The 20,043-nt window shown below is 34.8% G+C and overlaps 2 protein-coding genes across 22 annotated transcripts in view; both read left to right on the forward strand.

The window, feature by feature from the left end:
• LOC128213615 (collagen alpha-1(I) chain-like) overlaps positions 1-20,043 on the forward strand; it is a 257,574-nt gene that overhangs the window by 90,324 nt on the left and 147,207 nt on the right. For 20 of the 21 annotated variants that reach the window (XM_052919564.1, XM_052919571.1, XM_052919567.1 and 17 more), the window contains exon 2: positions 17,353-17,404. The gene's annotated coding sequence lies outside the window, so the exon portion shown is untranslated. Of the gene's footprint in view, positions 1-535; positions 599-17,352; positions 17,405-20,043 lie in introns of those variants that run through there. The other variant, XM_052919563.1, reaches the window with a different exon arrangement.
• LOC128213620 (transmembrane protein 74B-like) lies at positions 7,265-8,611 on the forward strand. The gene has a single exon (XM_052919582.1). The coding sequence runs from the start codon at positions 7,483-7,485 to the stop codon at positions 7,963-7,965; it is 483 nt and encodes a 160-aa protein (XP_052775542.1). The 5' UTR covers positions 7,265-7,482; the 3' UTR covers positions 7,966-8,611.

Here is a 20,043-nt window from a genome sequence, read left to right on the forward strand (position 1 = left end):
AATACTTTTGTATGCAAATTAGGTTTAAAACACTGGATAATAAATAGGTGTCAAAACAAAATAAATGTGAAACAGTGTAACAACGAGATATTATAACATTAATTTTCTTAACATGTCCTCCAAATGCATTTTACGAAATAATGACATTGTTATCAAGATTATATTACAGTTTCACTGTCAGATGAAATATATATGATGCACATTCAAACAGACGTGAGGTATCATTAAATGCAATAATATCGAGACTGCAACTGCCATCCCATTGAGAGTATACCGAAATAATCACCCTTCAGATATTCACAAATTTTGACAAGATTCAATGTCATTTTTGCCAGCTTCTGTTTCTGAATTCGGACGCCTGTATATTCGATCAGAACCTACTATTGAAGCTTTAACAGAAGGCGGAATATTGTTTCGTTTATTGTGTTTATAAGTGTTTAGCGGTTTAAATCATTAAGCACTTAGATTTTATATTGTTATATCGACTATTCGTTCCTAAATAATATATCCGTTGATCAGCATCAGCGTTAGTATTTCGACGGGAGATAAACTTTGCTTTAAGTGTGAGGGTGTTACTTTGGAAATATTTTGTTTGTAGGTAAGTAACCACTGTATACATTTTTAAATAATATGCTTGCTTGTATTACACAATTAAGTTTTGACATTGCTAAACCCATACATTTTATTAAATTAATTTGATGTCACAAACATTTCACTTATTCATCTAAACCTTTTTGAAAATGTCAAATGTGAGTTTTTGTGATCACCTCCTAATCGTCGTCCATATTTCGATGTAAAAACTGCTTAAAAGGCCATACAAGCATATCCCTTAAAGCAAAGCAAATCCTTATTAACAGAAATGTCCTTTGGGTGACAACAAGAGTGTTTTTTTTTTATCTATAAGATAACACACAACTACTTATGACATTAAAACGAAAGAAGAAAAAGTCTGACTGAAATGAAGGACCAGAAGCCTAGATATTTGTGTATGCTTTAATTCGTTTGTTGTTGCACAGGAACGATAATTCTGGCTGCAGTATAGTTTTTAGATAATGCACTTTGTTTAGTTTCCTTCTTATTTTTCGTCAAAAACATAAATCACAATTTCTTTAGGCATTGACTTCAAACATATAGAAATACATCTCATTCAGGAAATGTGCAGTGTTCAGGAACCAAAACTCTGGGTGCATTTTTCTTTATTATTGCGAAAATGATACTGTTTTTATTCGGTTGGGAATTTTAACTGCTCTTGTTTGTTTTCATTTGGTAGTTGCTTTAGTGAGAGGAAAAAAGATAACTGATTCCATTTAGTTATTTGAATTATTACATTTTTCATAAATATACTATCCGTTCATGTCAAAGTCGGTGAATAGTATATGCTGTAGGCTATCATTGAGTTTCCTCTACGTATTGGTACAGATGAAGAAAATCGCTATCATAAATCTACAATGATTGTTTTTGTGTTACTTTTAAAATATTCAATAATCTATAGTTTTAATACATGAGGCTGCGTATTTTATGTCACGCTATTTGTATCACTGACTTTTAATGCCCGAATTAGCGTCAAATTACATTCTATACTTTAATTTATTGGTATAACATGTTTTAAATTTTCGTCGCTATTTAAGCAATGCATTAGTGGTTTGATGAACGAAACTAGCCAGGGCTGTAAGTTACATAATTTTAAGCGTTTGCGCAATATTTGTAGCCACTGACAAATTCCAGGTATGCTTTTTGGCATATAACCTATTTCTAAAGACGCTTTGCTTTTTGAGATGTATATATGATGAAAAACCCTTTCTTCATCTCTAAGACAAATGTATATTTAACGCGGTAAACTCAACATTTATAAATAAAGATATATGTGTTCTCTTGGGACGTTGTGTGTCTCTTTGAGTGCTTGTAGGGTGCGATCCTTGACCGTTGTGCATTTAAACAGGATTATTATACATGTATTGACTGCTGGGTTTGTCCCTGAAGTGTCAATTGTATTATTCCTTATTTGTTGTTAGAACGTCATTCGAGGATATTCGTCTAAAGTGCAAGCTAAAACAAATGATAAATTAAGTTGTCGCATTGCTATGTCCAATTACGTAACAACGTAGAAAATACTGTCGGCTGGAAATATGAGACTTAGTCCGCCAAATTGTCAAAAACAACATAACAACATTTGCTTGTCTCATTTGTTCATTGGATTGTATTCAAGAATATTGCCTGCCTGGACATAAAGTCTTCTTCTCTGTCTAAGGCCAGGGCTTTCTTGCTATATATAGACTGTTTGAAGACGGTCACGTGACCATTGTGTTGTATTTTTCATGAAGGAAAAGGGTAGTGGCTTTTGCTGATTTGGTGCAACTTTATGTTTATGTGCTACTGAGCTTGTTTCTGTAGTTTTTCACATAAGTATCATTAATGAGTTCCATATTCACAGAATGAACGTCTTACAAAAACTGTGAAAGAAAACCTTTTCTTGGGTCATTTGTTTAATTGATTTTATTCAATTACATTGCAATCTTGATACCGAGTTTTCTTGTCTTATAGCAGTGGCATATGTTAGTATGTTATATTCAGGCTTAATCAAAAAGATCGCGTGATCATTGAAACTATAACCTCAGGCACGGCCGTTTTCAAATATATGCATTATAAAAAGATTGAACTCGTTTTCTCCTTAACTTTTAACCTTAAAGCTGGTTGTTTGCGTACACTGAAAGATCAAGACGAGCTTTTTCTTTTCTTGGCGTCAGGTTGGACCTCCGATAGTATAATTTGCATCCCTTATTATTTCACGTTTTGATCGTTTATGTAGATTTGTGTATAGTAGTTTAACGGATGGCTTGAACCGATCTCAATCGATATTTATTTCACTGACTAATAAATAAAGACGCCACAATCACGAATTGCAATAAGCATTTTTATTTGAAGAAATTTGAAGAATACCGGGGTTCCAGCATCGGCTTGTTCAATGATACTTATAGAAAAAATGCCACATACCTAAAACTGTTTATGGTAATGTTTTCGAAAAGTGAAAACATTGATTTCCTTATGTAATCTACTTTTATGAAATAGCATACCAAAAGAAATAATGAAGCCATTAAGTGAATGCTTAACATATCTGACAATTGAGAACTATTATTTTTGAATATATTTCAATGGCATTTTTAACATGATAATGATTGTGACATTGTTTTACAAAGAGTGGATAATACATATTATGATAGACGGTAAATCGTTGTGTTCCTGTAGTTAAGTGTTCCTATTTTAAACCAATTTGTGGCAAATCAAGTGCATACTATGTAAAAGGCCATAACAGCTGTTTTGTTTTGACAATTCCAGTGTTAATAAGTACTGCACGACATTAGCCGCCTACACCATTCAAATCAAAATCGGAATGCTACTTTGCATTGTTCAAATGAAAAGCGGTTTGTGTATTAATAACCATAATTAATGATTGTCGAGTCTAGACCAAAATAATTTATGCAAAAAACAATGAAATATGTGTGTTATTTAATCAGAAATATGACTGCTACTTTTCTTTTTCCACAATCAAAATCGTCTTGAGTGTTCATAGCCTTTATCAATGATTGTTTAATAAAGATGAAAATGACGTATGAAAAACAATATACTTCAAAGGCCCGACAAATATTTTTCATACCATGTTTTGATGTTACGTGTCTTATCTATCCTGCATATGTGATCTGCAAAACCTTAACCAGGGTGTATGTACGTTAGCTACAACTACTCTATAAATGTGATCACTTTATATGTTAAACACAGACCCTGGTCGTCCTTGGAGTGCTAGAAAAGGGTCTCCCATGAACAATTTAGTATCGATATTTCAGGCATTGCATTCAATAGCGGAAACAAGTGTTTCGGTTAAAGTTAGCAATATCGTTCACGGAGGGAGTACCCAAAACTGTGTTGGGTATTGGTAAGTGTTAATGTTCACAAAATAAAATTACTAGGGTGTTTGCACTGAAACAAAAATGTTTATTATATGATTTGCGTAATAAGAATATAAAATTAGTAAAAACAGTTTTTAGAAAAGCGCGCCAAAATGTATGCGAACGTAACGTCATTTTGGGACTGACGCCGTTGAAAAAATGTGTCTTTGACTTGTGCACTTTGATGTGATTTGAACAGAAGAAAGGGCTTTCTTTTTAAAAATGTGACAAAATAGCAAGTTAATCTTTTCTTTGTTTGAAACAGATTCATTTTCACTTCACCGAAACATCTCTTTCAAACACCAGAAAGCATAAAATAAACCGACCTTATAATACTAAACAGCCTATATGGGTTCATGAAAGCAACTGTTAAATGGCCAACTTCATAGGAACTCATTGCTCAAAAGAAATATATAAAATGCACACTATGCATCAAGTAAATTTTGAGTATGGTCGCACGTGAAGAGTGAAATATGACCTTGTAAACAATAATGACGCACGTAAGCACTTTAGTATGACCTTGGTAACAATAATGACGCACGTGAGCACTTTAGTATGGCCTTGGTAACAATAATGACGCACGTAAGCACTTTAGTATGACCTTGGTAACAATAATGACGCACGTAAGCACTTTAGTATGGCCTTGGTAACAATAATGACGCACGTAAGCACTTTAGTATGGCCTTGGTAACAAGAACGAACTCTCAGCACAAAAAGTACCTAAGACCTAATGATCATGGATTGTCTGTAAATTATGGAATGAAAACTGCTCGTGTTTAAAGACAAACCGCAATGTTGTAACAAGACACTAGCATGTCTGCATGAAATAATCTGCAATTTTCCATTCACCGACTCTCATTTGAGGCTACATCAGTTATTTTGTCTAGAATTCCTTTATTTGTCGGTGGATGAATGTTCTCAATAGTTCACTTTTAAAACGAGCAAAGCTATAAGGAAATTCTACTTGGACCGACCGAAATGTATCACAATGTATGGTCATGAAACTGACAAATGTGCATCTAAAAGTGATATGTAATCGTTATTTAAATGAGATAAAGACAAAAACAAAAACAATTGAATCAGTGCGATACAGTGTGTCTTCAAGCACTTCCTTGGAAAGAGACTTATGTGCAGGAGAAGCATGTCAAATTATTTCTAGTAACGACATGGGCCGTTCCATTAAGAATCCCAGTGTCGGACGAGTCCCGGTCATTCAAATGTGGCATTTAACCATAGTTGTACAATTTATTACCTTGATACATGTATGGTCTATCAGTGTTGTTTTGTACGGTATGCGTCCCTGGTTCAGTGTCTGTTGGGTTTTGTGTCTTTAAACGGGGCCTTCATAAGTATTGGTGTGCCTTGTTCCATGAGTTTACATAATTTTATTGTTCTTATCAAAGTCAAATTGGTATTCTATATGAAAGGGTATATCTGTGTTTGTGCATTGCTATTTTGTCCGTTTGTCAATTTTTAGTTTTGTATTCCCCAACTATTTTAAGAGAGGTGTACAGTTGTATTTGTTCGTCCGTCTATCTGATAAGTATTAGACCAAAATTCCTGATACACCATACGGATACTGGTCTGTACCGATCGTAGTGCAACAAGGTCTTCTTGCATGTTTTACTGGATTCATCAAGCGTTATGACCATTGACTTAAATGGTCTGGTTTTTAGTCAACATGGAAAGTTGTGCACCTGCCGTATCTTTATATTTTACATAGATAGATAATTCTCAAAACACTCGACTTAGCTTGAAATGCTACGAAAAATAATGAGTTGCTAGACAACAACCAGTAATTCATCGAAACATCACGAAATATTTTAAGATCGAAAATTTGTCAAGCGACTGAATTGACTTATTTTTGTTATTGGGCACTATTACACAATCAGAATACCCTGTCTTTGGAGCAAGAGTGTCACGCTGTTGGAACACGCTACCGGTATTTGTCAGTATTGAGTTGCATACCCTGCGGAGGCGAAAGGGTCAGGCTACACTTGGTAGACATTATTCACTCTGATATCGCGCCCCTCATTACATAAATCAGGATTTCATGATGAATTCCCGCTGGTGGGATACGAAATCACAGAGGTTTTAGTTTTATGTAAGGATATAAAATTACACAAATTTGGTAATTAAGGTGTTATTTGGCAACTCGAATTTAAAGCTAGATTTATGCATTTTGTGGGGCGGATAATTTATTTGTTTAATATGTTCCTCGGGTGTTTATCTTGTTTCATAATAATTTCCTTTCTAAAACTTGTTAAAAATGTGACATTCACCATTTTTTGATACGTTAAAATTAATCAAAGGTAACTTAAGTTGTCTTTTATTTGTACAAGTTCATGTGAATTGATGTGATACAAACGTTTTGGAAGTTACGTAAATAATACCTGTTTAATAGAAATTTCGTTATATACGTATTCTCTGCTTATCACTTTAAAATAATTTTGAGCACGAGGACGATTAACGATCGCCGCTTTGGCAGATACATCAATATAAACGAGTAAGAGTTGGTAGGAGGGGGGGAGGGGGAGGGGGGGGGGGGGGGGTTCGTTACTTTATTACAAACCTTTTTAACTAGTCTATATAAGTCTTCACTGTAACCTCGTAAATAATTGTTTTCCTTGACTCAGCAGTTTTCAAAAACACTTTCACGAACCCTTGTGTTAAAAAATTTAAGAATCGTACTTCATGTATTGTGTGCCTTTAACTTCTGTTTGCAAATTAACTTGAAACCGTCCTTGTCGATCAGTCATACAGATGAAACGGGATCCAGCATTTAACCATGTTTGTTCAAATTTGAAATATGTTAAAATCTCATCATATCTCGTTATATCACTAAGCTAAACGATAAGCAAATTATAATCTCAATTCTTAAAAGATACGATAATTTGGAATACAAAATGTATAGCATTTAACTTCAGTTGTTTGTTCAAATCATGCCTTGGAAATATGTTAACATCTCATCATATCTCGTTATACCACTTAGCCAAAGGTTTAGTAAATTATCATCGCAAGTTTTAAAAAATTGCGATATGCACTAATTATCTAGTGGCATTTCTATTAAATATTTATATGCAACTTGCATATTGTAAATCTTGAAATACTGCCAGTGAAGGAGTGTTGTATGCATTGCACTTGTATGGCAATACTCTCAATGCAGTATTAGTTATGAAAGTCGTTATTTATTCCGTGCCATTTCCAGCCTTTAGCTATACAAATACCTCTATAATATTAATGGTCACATCTGGTGGCAACCGCATGTTTAACATCTCACACAACATATGTTGCCTTCATTCTTGTTATGTTTAGTTCCACAATCGATATGTTTTCCATTTATATAAAATGTACATATATGGCTTCTGAACGGAATTAAGGCTACGACAAGGCTTTCACTCGAAGACAAATCATGATACTGTGACACAATGGTTTTGAATTTATATGTATCGGAAGGCAAATGTGAAAAAGTGAATTAAAAAATGAAAGTGAACTGATTCGTATCTGGTTTTGTGTGTGAAACAAACGATTAATTTTTTGGATGTGTAAAAGAAGAAATATGAGTTTACACAACGAAGAAGTTTCAAGTAGTAAAACGGACCTCAACAAAGCCGCTTGCCAGGGGCACAAGGACGAAGGGACAGACTATGGGTGTGTTTACTGTTCAACACCCACAAGACAAGTGGAAGATATACTTATTGTCACAGCTGTGGTACTTATGTCGATAGGGTTCGCCGTTATGTGCATGGGATATATCATTCCAAGGGGCTACGCGTTTGATGCTACGCTTCCTGCACGAGAGATGGAACAGATTGAGCTTCATTACAACCGCCTCGCCTACTATCTTGACGTCTGTGTCGTCGTCGGGATGGGATTTATCGCCGGCGGCGGGATTATAGCCACCAGTGTGACCATGTACCACTACTTTGGAAGTCGTCGGCGGGTGTACCGTGAAAGGGACCGGCGAGACCTGACTTTACTGGGGGACAGAATGTCGACATACGGAACTGATAGACCGAGGTGAAAAGTGAAAATCTACCTGGACGCTTATTCAGGAAATATGGGGGGGGGTGTGCCTAAAATTTAGATGTTGGAATAAAATGTTGCCTACTTTGTGTCTGATTACAAATGGATTATTAATGTCAATTTTCAATTGAAGTAATTTCTACATTAAAAATTCGCTATATCGAAGTCGTTGTGACCTCGGAAAATACTTCGAGATAACGAGCATTCGATATAATCGAAATACAAACATGTCTTACTTAACCAAACACGTTCGAAAACAATTCGACATAACCAGAACATCAAGATAACTGTGTTTCATAGCGAGTTTCCATTATATATTTAGACGTATATATTAAAGTAATACGTACTTAGTGCGTGGTTCACGTCTCTTTAATACAATAAGATAAAAAAATAGTTCGTTCAAATATTCATTGCACTTTGTTTTTGCTTTGGTAAAAGTTCAAAGTTAATTGCTTGTCAATGAAGTCCATATAGATCCCATTTTGTTATTCATTGTTAATGATTTTTTAAATTGTCTGTGATTCAATACTTCTGTTCATATTTATAAATGTACCAGTATTGGTGATGACAGGGAAAATAATGTTATTTTGGTAATTAGCTTAAATTTAGCGCAAATGTTTCTGTTTGAATAAAAAAATCCTTTATATCGTTTCTCTTCTTATCTGAGTAATGTGTTTTAAAAAACGTTTAATTAAAGTGTCCCCTGGTCAATGTTTGGTTAGTAATAATTGTTATATGCAATTATCTGACTTCATCGTACAGTTAATTCTTGTTGTTTTATTGTGATCATGATTGTGGTTTCAAAAACACACAAATCTTATGTAGTAATTGATCAACCTGAAATTCTAACTTACGTAATACTTTATATGTTCAGCTTTTATAGCTTAAAGCCAATAAAATATAATATGAGACGGAATGTTAAGAACTGGAATATCGCTGAACCCAGAGCTAGCGGGCATTGGTTGTATGGCGCATTTCATTACTGATAATGTAAAATTTTGTTCAAACCAAATAGGCATGGGTGGAACTATAATATCGCTGATGCCTTAAAAAGGGGGCATTGGTCCTGTTTTACCTTCAATGCTTTTTATGAAAAGTTTCAATTCAGCTAAGTAATCATAGGTGATCCCTGCAATATCGCGTAAACCGCAGCTAGCACGCATTAAAAGAGTTTAAGCTATCATACAATCAGCAATTAAGCTTTATATATTGTTGATACCTGTGAAAACTGAAATGTCGCTGACAACATAGTTATTTCACTGAAATGTCGCTGACAACACAGTTATTTCACTGAAACTTCGCTGACAATACAGTTAGAGGGAATCGAAAATGTTTAACTTATCATTGTTGTTTATGAAAAGTGTCATTACGCTAAAAAGTGATTTATGGAACTGAAATATGGCTGAAGCTATACAGTAATGGAACATTTGACAGACTGGCACTGATCATTACTGTCCATATGAAGTTTTGGTCAAATTAAAAAGTCATGGTGGAAAACTGAATTATCGCTGAAGCCGGAGCAAGGGGAAATGACTGTGTGTTTAGCTAATCATTACGATGAGAAGTTTCGTTCTTAACTAAATAGTCATGATGGAAAACTGAAACATCGCTGAAGTCGGAGCTAGAGGTATTGGCTGTGTTTCACTTATAATTACTGTCAATGAAAAAGTTTTGATCAAACTAAATACTGAAATATCGCTGAAGACACAGCTAGGAGGATTGACTGTGTTTTTCACTTATCATTAACGGTTAATGTCAATGAAAAGTTTTGATGAAAGTGACACTCGTATTTAAAATCATTACATCCTCATTTGAAACAAACGCATTTTGAATTATAAACCATTTACTACTTACTAGATAATGTATTTATGAAAAATATTAATTACTGATAACAAGATTATAACCATGTTATTTATAGCTGAAAACACAAAAATAGTAAATGAATGATGGACCCTTTAGGATTTACACTGATTGATTATCGTCTTATAAGGTAGAAATATCATGTTTTCTGCACCTTTCTTTCAAATTAAACACGGTATCCTTTATAAGAATCATTGTTTTCGATATTCATTCATCATTTTGGGTAAATTAAACAATTGCATTAATTATGGTACATCTTATTTGGAAGTGAGAGTGTATCTTAAAACTAAACAATCCGAAATATCACGAAAATTGCAGTTAGGGGGTAATAACCGCGTTGCACATACCATTACTGTCAAAGAAAAGTTTCGATCAAACTAAATAATCACTGAAGCCGCAACTAGGGGCAGTTGCCGTGTTTTACTTACCACTAAGGTCAACAAACATTTTTAATGTATCAAAATAGTCATGCAAAGAACTGAAATATCGCTGAAACCGCAGTAAGAAGGTAACATTGCACATTAACTGTCATTGAAAAGTTTCGATCAAACTAAAAGGCGCACAATATTTGCTGATGCAAACAATTTATTATTATAAATTGTTTAACTCATTTAATTTTAATGATTAAACAAAAAACACTAAATGCTTTGTTGAATAAATAGGTGTGTCGCCACAAATTCCCAAGTTAAAAAACGCGCCAGAATTTCGCTAATAAGTGATATTTGTGTATCAGTTTCTAAATCATATGTTTTAAAATAGAGAAAATAAGTTCCATCAACCTCAACCACAGCCAATTAACCTGATTAATTGATTGATTAATTGATTGATTGATTGATTTGTCTGTAAAGCTACTTTGATGCATGTAAGGTATGTTTGTAGTGGTTGTAAGCTTGATTGCCTTTTGCCGCTAAGCCGGATGCGTTTTTGATTTTTCGACTTCTGGGCGAGTCCCTGTAGTTTACCTTGTATAAGTGTTGATTGTTTATTCTAATGCACAAGTCAATTGTATTCACGCCCACCCCCCCCCCCGCCCTCCCCCCCCCCCATGTCCAGGGGTATACCGGGGATAGCAAGGGAAATGGGCCGTGTTTTTACCTTTCAGGTGGCCCCGCAGTGCCGGGTATATGCGGTGGTTTTGTCTTCGCGCCAAAAACGTCGGGGAATGGGCATTACCTAGGGTCCCTGGGGTGCGGGGGGCATTTTGCGAGGATTTTACCAGCAGTTCGTCTCCGCAGGGCGGGGATTATTCCCGGGCTTGTCGTGACCGAAAGTCAGAGTCCCCGCTTTTCCCCGGACCTGGGGGGTCGTTGTATCAATTGACTGGTGCATAAAAAGTGTTTTCAGCTAGCTAGTGTCGCTTAACTTCCATTTAAATATGAATGTGAATTAAAAAAAAACACACATAGGCGATCCCATTTATAGAAATGATTTAATAGATATTAAAACTTAGAGGAAAAGCGTTGTACCGGGGGCGTAAACATGTCATGATTTTATTTCTTTCAATGCAAACCGAAATAACTAATGACAGACACAGTCAATCATTTTAATGAATTTTAATTAACCTCAAGAATGTCTAGAGAATGCGCATTATATTTCCAGCAAAATGATTGACGTACCATTCCTATTCGTCTGCCTTAACATTTATGATAATGTATTATGATTTTTTATATGTTTTGTAATTGTTACACAAGGCCATCGTATTTGAGTGATACGCTTAAACGAAAATATATTTAGATAGAACTAATATTTGTAACGTTAACTCGTCACGTTATGGCTAATATGTCGGGATGGCTCTTAGGTAGAGTGTCCGTCTTTGGACCAACATGACTCGTGTTCGATCCCCGGGCGGGAAACGTTCTTGTGGCCTCTCAAATTGACAGTCAGTACTGGTGAGTTTGATCCAGGAAGCGAACTCGAAAGTGTTTAGAATAAGCTGTTAGCTTTCTGCTCCATCGAGCTAAAATAAATTGGTATAAACTAAATAATGGGTAAACAAAAATAAAATGACCTGATTCATCACAGTCGCAATTTCTTTTAGTCTGTGCATGATAACAATATTTAACCATTACTACTGCTTCATCTGATTAAATTCAATAACGACTGACTGCTGATTTACGAAAATAAATGTATTGGAACACCTAAGAAATACCTCCTTCTCATTGGACAATTTTTTTTTTGAACACTAAACGAGAGAAACACAACGTTTCAAAACAGATGGTTTGGTTTTTTAGCTTATTTACACTTGCACTCGGGCAATGCCCATTCGGCGTCTGCTCTGATAAGATTGTTAGGTTCTTTGAGCATAGTGCACAGACAAAATGTTACCCTGGTCAGAGCTACCCTGGTTCTTTAACGTGCACCAGTGTATGGCAATGTCACCGGGGACTCCAATTTAACGTTTCTTCCGGAAGATGATTATTATTTCTTAGTGGTGCGGTATGGAAAAGAACCTGCTACCCCTGGTTTTGCAGTCAAGTGTGTTACCACATGAGCACGGATCTGCCACCAATAGATGAAAACAAATACCACTTTTCATACTTGTCTGAGGTTACTGTCTTAAAACAGTCAGCGAGATAGGGGATTTCTTTGGATTTTAAATTGTTTCTGGGTATTTTCAACTTGACACTTTTCCGCCTCATTGATTATTTTGCTGCGTGTAAGGTCTGTTTGTGGTGTATTTGGGTATGTGGTGTTTATACGTTTGTTTCTCTAGTCTATTGTCACTCGGGTCCGGTCCATCTCTTGCGCCTCTTAACATGATGTTTTTCGATTTCTGGGCTTGTCCAAGTTTTCATTAAATTATAATTAAATTCCTATTTTGTAATAATGTTATTTAAAGAATGAATTGCGGGGTTGATGTCATTATCGGGGTATGAACGCAATTGGGTTGGTCAATGTGTGTGGAGTCCGAAGGACTCCACGCGTACTTTGACCAACCCAATTGCGTTCATATCCCCGATAATGACATCAACCCCGCAATTCATTCCTTATATTTACACCAATAGTTCATTATTTCATTCAAGAATTGTTAAAAAAATACTTCATTTCATTTAAGAAAACCTTTCAGTAACCCGTTCTTACCCATTCGGTAAATAGAACGACCCGACTATAACCGGAAACATTTTTTTCAAATGACGTCACAATAACGCGGGAAAAGATCAACCACTTGAAATCACTTTAAAACGTAAAATTGAAGCACTTCTGGTACCAATATATTTTAATTATAATAAACTAACACTTTTAAAAATGTTGATCTATATTTGATGAACGCAATTGCCGAAAGGCAGTTCATTAAGGAATGGAAGTTGAGGTGTAAATATAGTGTTATAATTCTACGAGGCCTGGTAACTTACGAGGACATGTGTTTTCAGAGATAATAAATTTCCACTCGTACTTATCTCAGAGTGAGGATAAGGAATGAGGATTCAGGACCAACTAATTGCATTGTAAAATTCAAATAATATGTTATTCAACAAATAAAGAAAATTAGTAATATAATGACATAAAAACCACCATTTGTTTTCCATCGTAAATACTCTCATATAATATCTACATGTGTTTGTTGATTAAATACGACAACACTGCTGATTATTTTTTTATCAAAACTTTCCATGTATAATTGCCGAGTATTTTATTGAACAAGTTTCTCGTCACATTTTAGTTTACTATTAAAGTGAACATTAACTGTGCATGTAACATTTTATGAGTCTATCGTAGTGGTCTCCCATGTGACCATTATCGCGCTCAATAAACTTCACGCATCACTTCACTCCGTGACAGTATACACTACTGGTAAAGGGAGATCACAGCGAAATTGATGCGTATATGTCATGCAGAGTTACTTTAACATTTGACTGAGACGAAAATACATCTCGACAACTGAGAAACTAATGCTACGAGCAAAACATATCATTACAGGCGCGTAGGAAGGACATTGACATTGAGGCCGCGGAAGGGGTGTGATGGGGAGGGGTGTCCCCTCCCTTCGAGATTTTTTTTCAATTTTAAGCAATGAAAGACTCGATTTCCAGTGAGTTCAGGTTTTATTTACATGTTTTATCTAAACCTTTTTTTCAGTTAAAATAACGTTATGAGCAACAGCGACATGTTAATTATTGCGCAATCTTCAATTATTACAAACGCCAATTTTTATTACTTTGAAATATTCATATTTGCGCAGTCTCACAATGTATGTTAAATAACAAATTAGCGCAGTTTACTTCTTCATAGTGAAGCCACGAGTGACTTTGAAACCATTGCGTGTTGAATGCCCCGTGTTCAGTTTTTTAGTGCCAAAAGATCTCTTTGGAAAATTAAAACTGTTAGGCAGATTTGGAACGTCCATTTTAAAGTCAAACTTTAATGTGACGAGTTTGAACAAATACATATTGCTGGCTATTTAATGACAATTCTATTTTAACGAGTAATTGCAATTATTATAATCAACTACAGTTTTTGAAACATCAAAAACGATACAAATAATTACCGTCTTTAATTATCTGCCGCCTGTTTTCACGCCATTCACACGCCAGTATGCTAGATGGTCACAGGTTTAATGATGACATGGTGACCTGTTTATTCAATATCGTGTCAGACTATTATTGATCTATATGCGCGTAGCATTATTTAAAATACGAGTATTAAGAACATTATTGATATATATTTTTGGCGAACGTATACAGACACTGAAATTTCTGTTAAATCGTTGAACCGATAGGTGATACAAACTATTCGGACTCTTTAAAACGATAAATACGCTGAATAACTGTGTTTCGTTATAAGAGAACATTAAGATTTTTATGATGTCAAATTAGGTTAACATAACTTTCTTTTTTTATTTTATTTTATTAGTTTTTTGAGAACCAGTACTCTACCAAACCGACCTTTATCAGGGTATATAACTATTGAAGAAAATTGTAGATCAATTGAAATATAAAATGTTAAAATCTTAACATGTTCACACAAAAACTGCACACTTTTTTTCAGAAATAATCCACATTTTGCGGGTCGGGAGGAAATTATAATAACAATTTGTTTAACACCTTAAGTTTTCTATCTTTCTTTCATGCATTTATTGGCATATTTAAATTGAAGTTTTTATTTCTAAACAATGAATCAAAGGCAATTTTGGCGGTCAATGTAAACATCTCTTAAACATCAGTCAGCACACTATCAAATGGTTTGGAATTTGCCTAATCTAATGCAATATAACAATAATCAGGAGGTATTTGTAAAACGATTTACGTCTTCCCTTCGAAAGAAATAAATGCAGTTGTACCGTGGTCGTGGGAAATTCGGAATAACTGTAGACATGAAAAACTTTTTAATGTTTTTCATAACTTGAAAACTAATAATTTAAATTTAAGGGATTAAAATGGTACTTGTACATTATTGTTTTTGTGGGTAATAATAATGTGCATGATTTTAGCAAGCCCTATCAATATGGATACATCATATCCATTGAGCCTTTTTATATTAATTAGGCACAATATAGATAAACGCTATCCAATCAACATCATGCCGTCTGCATTTTGGGGATATTCTTTAACGAATCGCATGGAACTGATTACTGAAGATGCGGGCTTACAACTCCACAAAGCATCCGTACATGTTAAGTTTGCATTTGGTTTTAATTCAACTGACAATGAAATCGTAGATTTAAATGACACTCGCTATAACCACACCAAACACTTTGAAGAAATGAAACTGACTGCCTGAAGGCGCCTTTGAGGCGGTATACATTTGGCTGTCTCTTATTTTATAAAAGACATTGCGTTCGTGTTTTGTTTAACTTGAGGTGCACGTTTTTATCAGTTTATTTGCAAACTGTAGTATGTCATACGGATCATTTGCATGGACGTTTATCGGGATTTAAAAGAATGAAGCTTTAAATATAGGAATGACCCCAAAAACCCATATCCTTGTTTAAAAACTACATGTATTTCGGGCATGAGGGAGGGTGAATGTCAATAGTTGCGCAATCTAACGCCTGTAATCGCCCTTTGCAGTTCCATTATTTTACCTCTCGATGGTCTATATGGTAGTAATCTGAAACGGCTATTTCCTAATTGTGATACCTTTTCTGATTTTAAGACGTTATAAATATACGGTTGTTTCCGGTTTCTCGAACGACCCTATTTTTTCATCCGATCATAATTCTATACTGCCACCTCACCATACCATTAATTTTTTCTCCTTTCGTAAACATTCTTTCGGTAGGTTCAGGCACCTGAACCTGACGCGCTCATATACGTTTTGTATGATCCCTTATTGTTAAAGCTAACTAAAGCAACTTAAATAAAATCATTATTTTTTTTTTTAATTCGAACCAAACTTTAACACCAAAAAAGACCATCCCGACCTACCGAACCTACGTTTTTGACAGCGAAATCGGATTATAACATTATATTTGATTTGCCTAAGTGAAACTGATTTTATGTGATCCTTTTGGCTTTAGATAAATGTTTCTAATATCAAAGTAAAGTTTGCCGTCTGCATTTTGGGGATATTCTTTAGCGAATCGCATGGAACTGATTACTGAAGATGCGGGCTTACAACTCCACAAAGCATCCGTACTTGTTAAGTTTGCATTTGGTTTTAATTCAACCGACAATGAAATCGTAGATTTAAATGACACTCGCTATAACCACACCAAACACTTTGAAGAAATGAAACTGACTGCCTGAAGGCGCCTTTGAGGCGGTATACATTTGGCTGTCTCTTATTTTATAAATGACATTGCGTTCGTGTTTTGTTTAACTTGAGGTGCACGTTTTTATAAGTTTATTTGCAAACTGTAGTATGTCATACGGATCATTTGCATGGACGTTTATCGGGATTTAAAAGAATGAAGCTTTAAATATAGGAATGACCCCAAAAACCCATATCCTTGTTTAAAAACTACATGTATTTCGGGCACGAGGGAGGGTGAATGTCAATAGTTGCGCCATCTAACGCCTGTAATCGCCCTTTGCAGTTCCATTATTTTACCTCTCGATGGTCTATATGGTCGTAATCTGAAACGGCTATTTCCTAATTGTGATACCTTTTCTGATTTTAAAACGTTATAAATATACGGTTGTTTCCGGTTTCTCGAACGACCCTATTTTTTCATCCGATCATAATTCTATACTGCCACCTCACCATACCATTAATTTTTTCTCCTTTCGTAAACATTCTTTCGGTAGGTTCAGGCACCTGAGCCTGACGCGCTCATATACGTTTTGTATGATCCCTTTTTGTTAAAGCTAACTAAAGCAACTTAAATAAAATCATTAATTATTTTTTTTTAATTCGAACCAAACTTTAACACCCAAAAAGACCATCCCGACCTACCGAACCTACGTTTTTGACAGCGAAATCGGATTATAACATTATATTTGATTTGCCTAAGTGAAACTGATTTTATGTGATCCTTTTGGCTTTAGATGAATGTTTCTAATATCAAAGTAAAGTTTTTGGCTGCTGTGTTTATCCTAGAAAATTCCATTGAGTAAAAAAATATAATGCATTTATTCATTTTCAGGGGAAATGAAGCCGCGTGCACCTATGAATTGTATATCCCACTGCTAGTAAAGGTATGAACATTTTCCAATTGTTTCTATTATTTTGTAATATGCTTGACACTGTGCCGGTTATACCCGTCTTGGAAGTATTTGTATATATAAGTGAGTGTACAAGCCGTATTGAGTCCAGCCCTCTGTGTTCATATGTAATTGTATTGCTATGTTTACGAATGCGAGTTCTGGGGATGAGGAAACTTTATGTTATACAATTTGGTAGCAGTTCAACCAACAGTATATATTTCATTTACATTTCTATTGGAGTAGCCTTAAACAAACATGTTTTAATATTTATATAAACGGTCAAGCACACATGCTATAATGGGTTTCAAAATGGCTGTTTGCTCAACTTTCCTTAACCAAGTGTGTTGGATTAAATTGAGTATACCCATTGTAAATGCATCGCTAGCTATTGTAATATAAACAAAGGTTGTACACGAAACAGCGGAGCAACAAGCAAACAGGGGCATATCTATATTTTACATAAGTATACATGCAATTAATATGTATGCGAGTAACACCCCCCCCCCCCTGTTGTTGGCTCGCTGATACTAAAATATATCACTTTCCTCGTGCAGGGGTTCTCAGTTGTTCAACATACCATCAATGTAGTATTTCAAGACTCTCGTGCTTAATTTTTCTACTCGTCTTTTCAACTGTGTGCACTTGAAAGAATATCACAGTATGTTTGCCGCTATATTTATAAATAAACTGGAAAGTTCGCATTTTTGAAAGATTATTCACTTCAACCCTCATCTAATCACCACATAAATCAGATAACATGTATTATCATGATTGATAAAAATTGATCATTTTTAGAATTTAGATCTTAGGCACTTTTGTTTTATTTAGAAATATGTGGTATTTTCCTCTTTGTACCTAGTATTCTCTTATTTTATTTAGTTTTTGCACTTAAGCCCACATCTAATCACCACATGAATCAAATAACATGTATTATCTTGCTCGATTAAAATTGAGCATTTTTATTGCTTAGATCCTAGGTACTTACATTTTTCGGAATAGTTGGCATTTTGCTTGTGTAATGAAGCTTCTCTTATTTTCTATGAGTTTTTTTGCACTTGAACCTCAATCCAATTATCCCATAAATCTAATTACATGCATTGTAATGTTTGATTAAAAAAGAGAACTTTTATGACTTAATTTTATGCCTTTATTATTTCGGAATCACATGCATTTGTCTGGAGTTCATGCCAAAGGCAACCCAAGTAAAATTAGTTAATGCAAAAGTACACATTTTATCATGCATGTTGTTATAAAGCTGTTGAACTTGCGGAAAGATAAACCAGTTGATCTACACTTATTGAATTATTGTGGTCATATAAGGAGCTCATTTACAGCTAGTACATTATTCATTAAGATATAAATATCAATGCAATTAATTGTGATATGTCAAATAATGCCAAACACAAATAAAACTCTCTTTGAAGTTTACGTAATTATTTACAATTAATATCATGCCTTCTTTTATTTCATAGTCCTGTAAGTTCATAATTGTAAAGAACTCGAAATTAAGAGCTACTAAAACAAAATACGTGGTGCAAAATTTTGTGCTAAAATCAGCAATTTGAAAATACAAATGTATCAGCATTTTGGAAAATACCCTGCGATAACTTCATAACGCTTAGGACTGTTCTGTTATTTTCAGGCATTTTTTTATTTGTATACATTCACAATGAAGAGTTCGTGGTTGATAATATAATTGTCTAGTCATTTGCGATGGTCTATTAATCGGCATTCTTCTTGTGATCGGGTCGCCAAGAGAATGCCACACTAGATTTGACCTATTGTCCTCACTAGCCTAATTAGTCCAACATACTAACTAATTAGTCTTATCTTGGTCATTCTCCAAAACTAGAAACAAAGGGACAAGACATGATCAAAGCCAAGACGTGTCAAAAGTCATGTCCTCATTGACAGAATTTGAATAGGACCCACTGTGTCCAATATCATCAGCGACTAAACTGATTTTAAAACCTTTCAAGGCGTAGCTGAGTCTGTTTTGTGATTTGGAAAGGTCAATAAGGGTCAAATCCCTGAAGCCTGATTGATAAATTGTCCGGTGCTATTTGAGCCTATCTGTTGATCAAACAATCGAAAGAAATACGCCCAATTAAATAATCAAAAATGCCGCAAACCCTTGTAGTGTTGAGTTTGAAAGACGTATTCAAATCAGAAGTATGAATATCAAGGGTATAGGTTAAAGATATACATCGTTTTAATCACTTTGCGACTTCTGTCTTTGACGATAATCATCGGTCCCATCCAGCGGGTGTTTCAAGAAGTCAGTACCGGTTACTTAATGGTTATTTAATAAGCTTGTGCAACAAAGGACTTAACAACTGCCAGGTGATAGCTGGTATTATTCCATTTTGAATGTAACATTATAGATTGGAAGGAATTGACCCGTTTGAAAATCTGCTGATGGCTCGTGGATAACAATTACATTTTTGTCCGTGTCTGTGTCGAGTTGACAGCTATAATCTATGATTTTGCATGATTCGTCATAGTATGTATGCCCTGGGTTCCTCAACAAAAAATAATTCAAATTCTGTTTCTGTTAGGTTGATGGTATTTTTAAAAGACGGGTCCATGTACATCCATGTACATGGTGTCCATGTAAAGTTTACATTCTC

The sequence above is a fragment of the Mya arenaria genome, chromosome 13 (genome assembly GCF_026914265.1).
Source record: "Mya arenaria isolate MELC-2E11 chromosome 13, ASM2691426v1".
In the NCBI taxonomy this organism is placed as follows: domain Eukaryota; kingdom Metazoa; phylum Mollusca; class Bivalvia; order Myida; family Myidae; genus Mya; species Mya arenaria.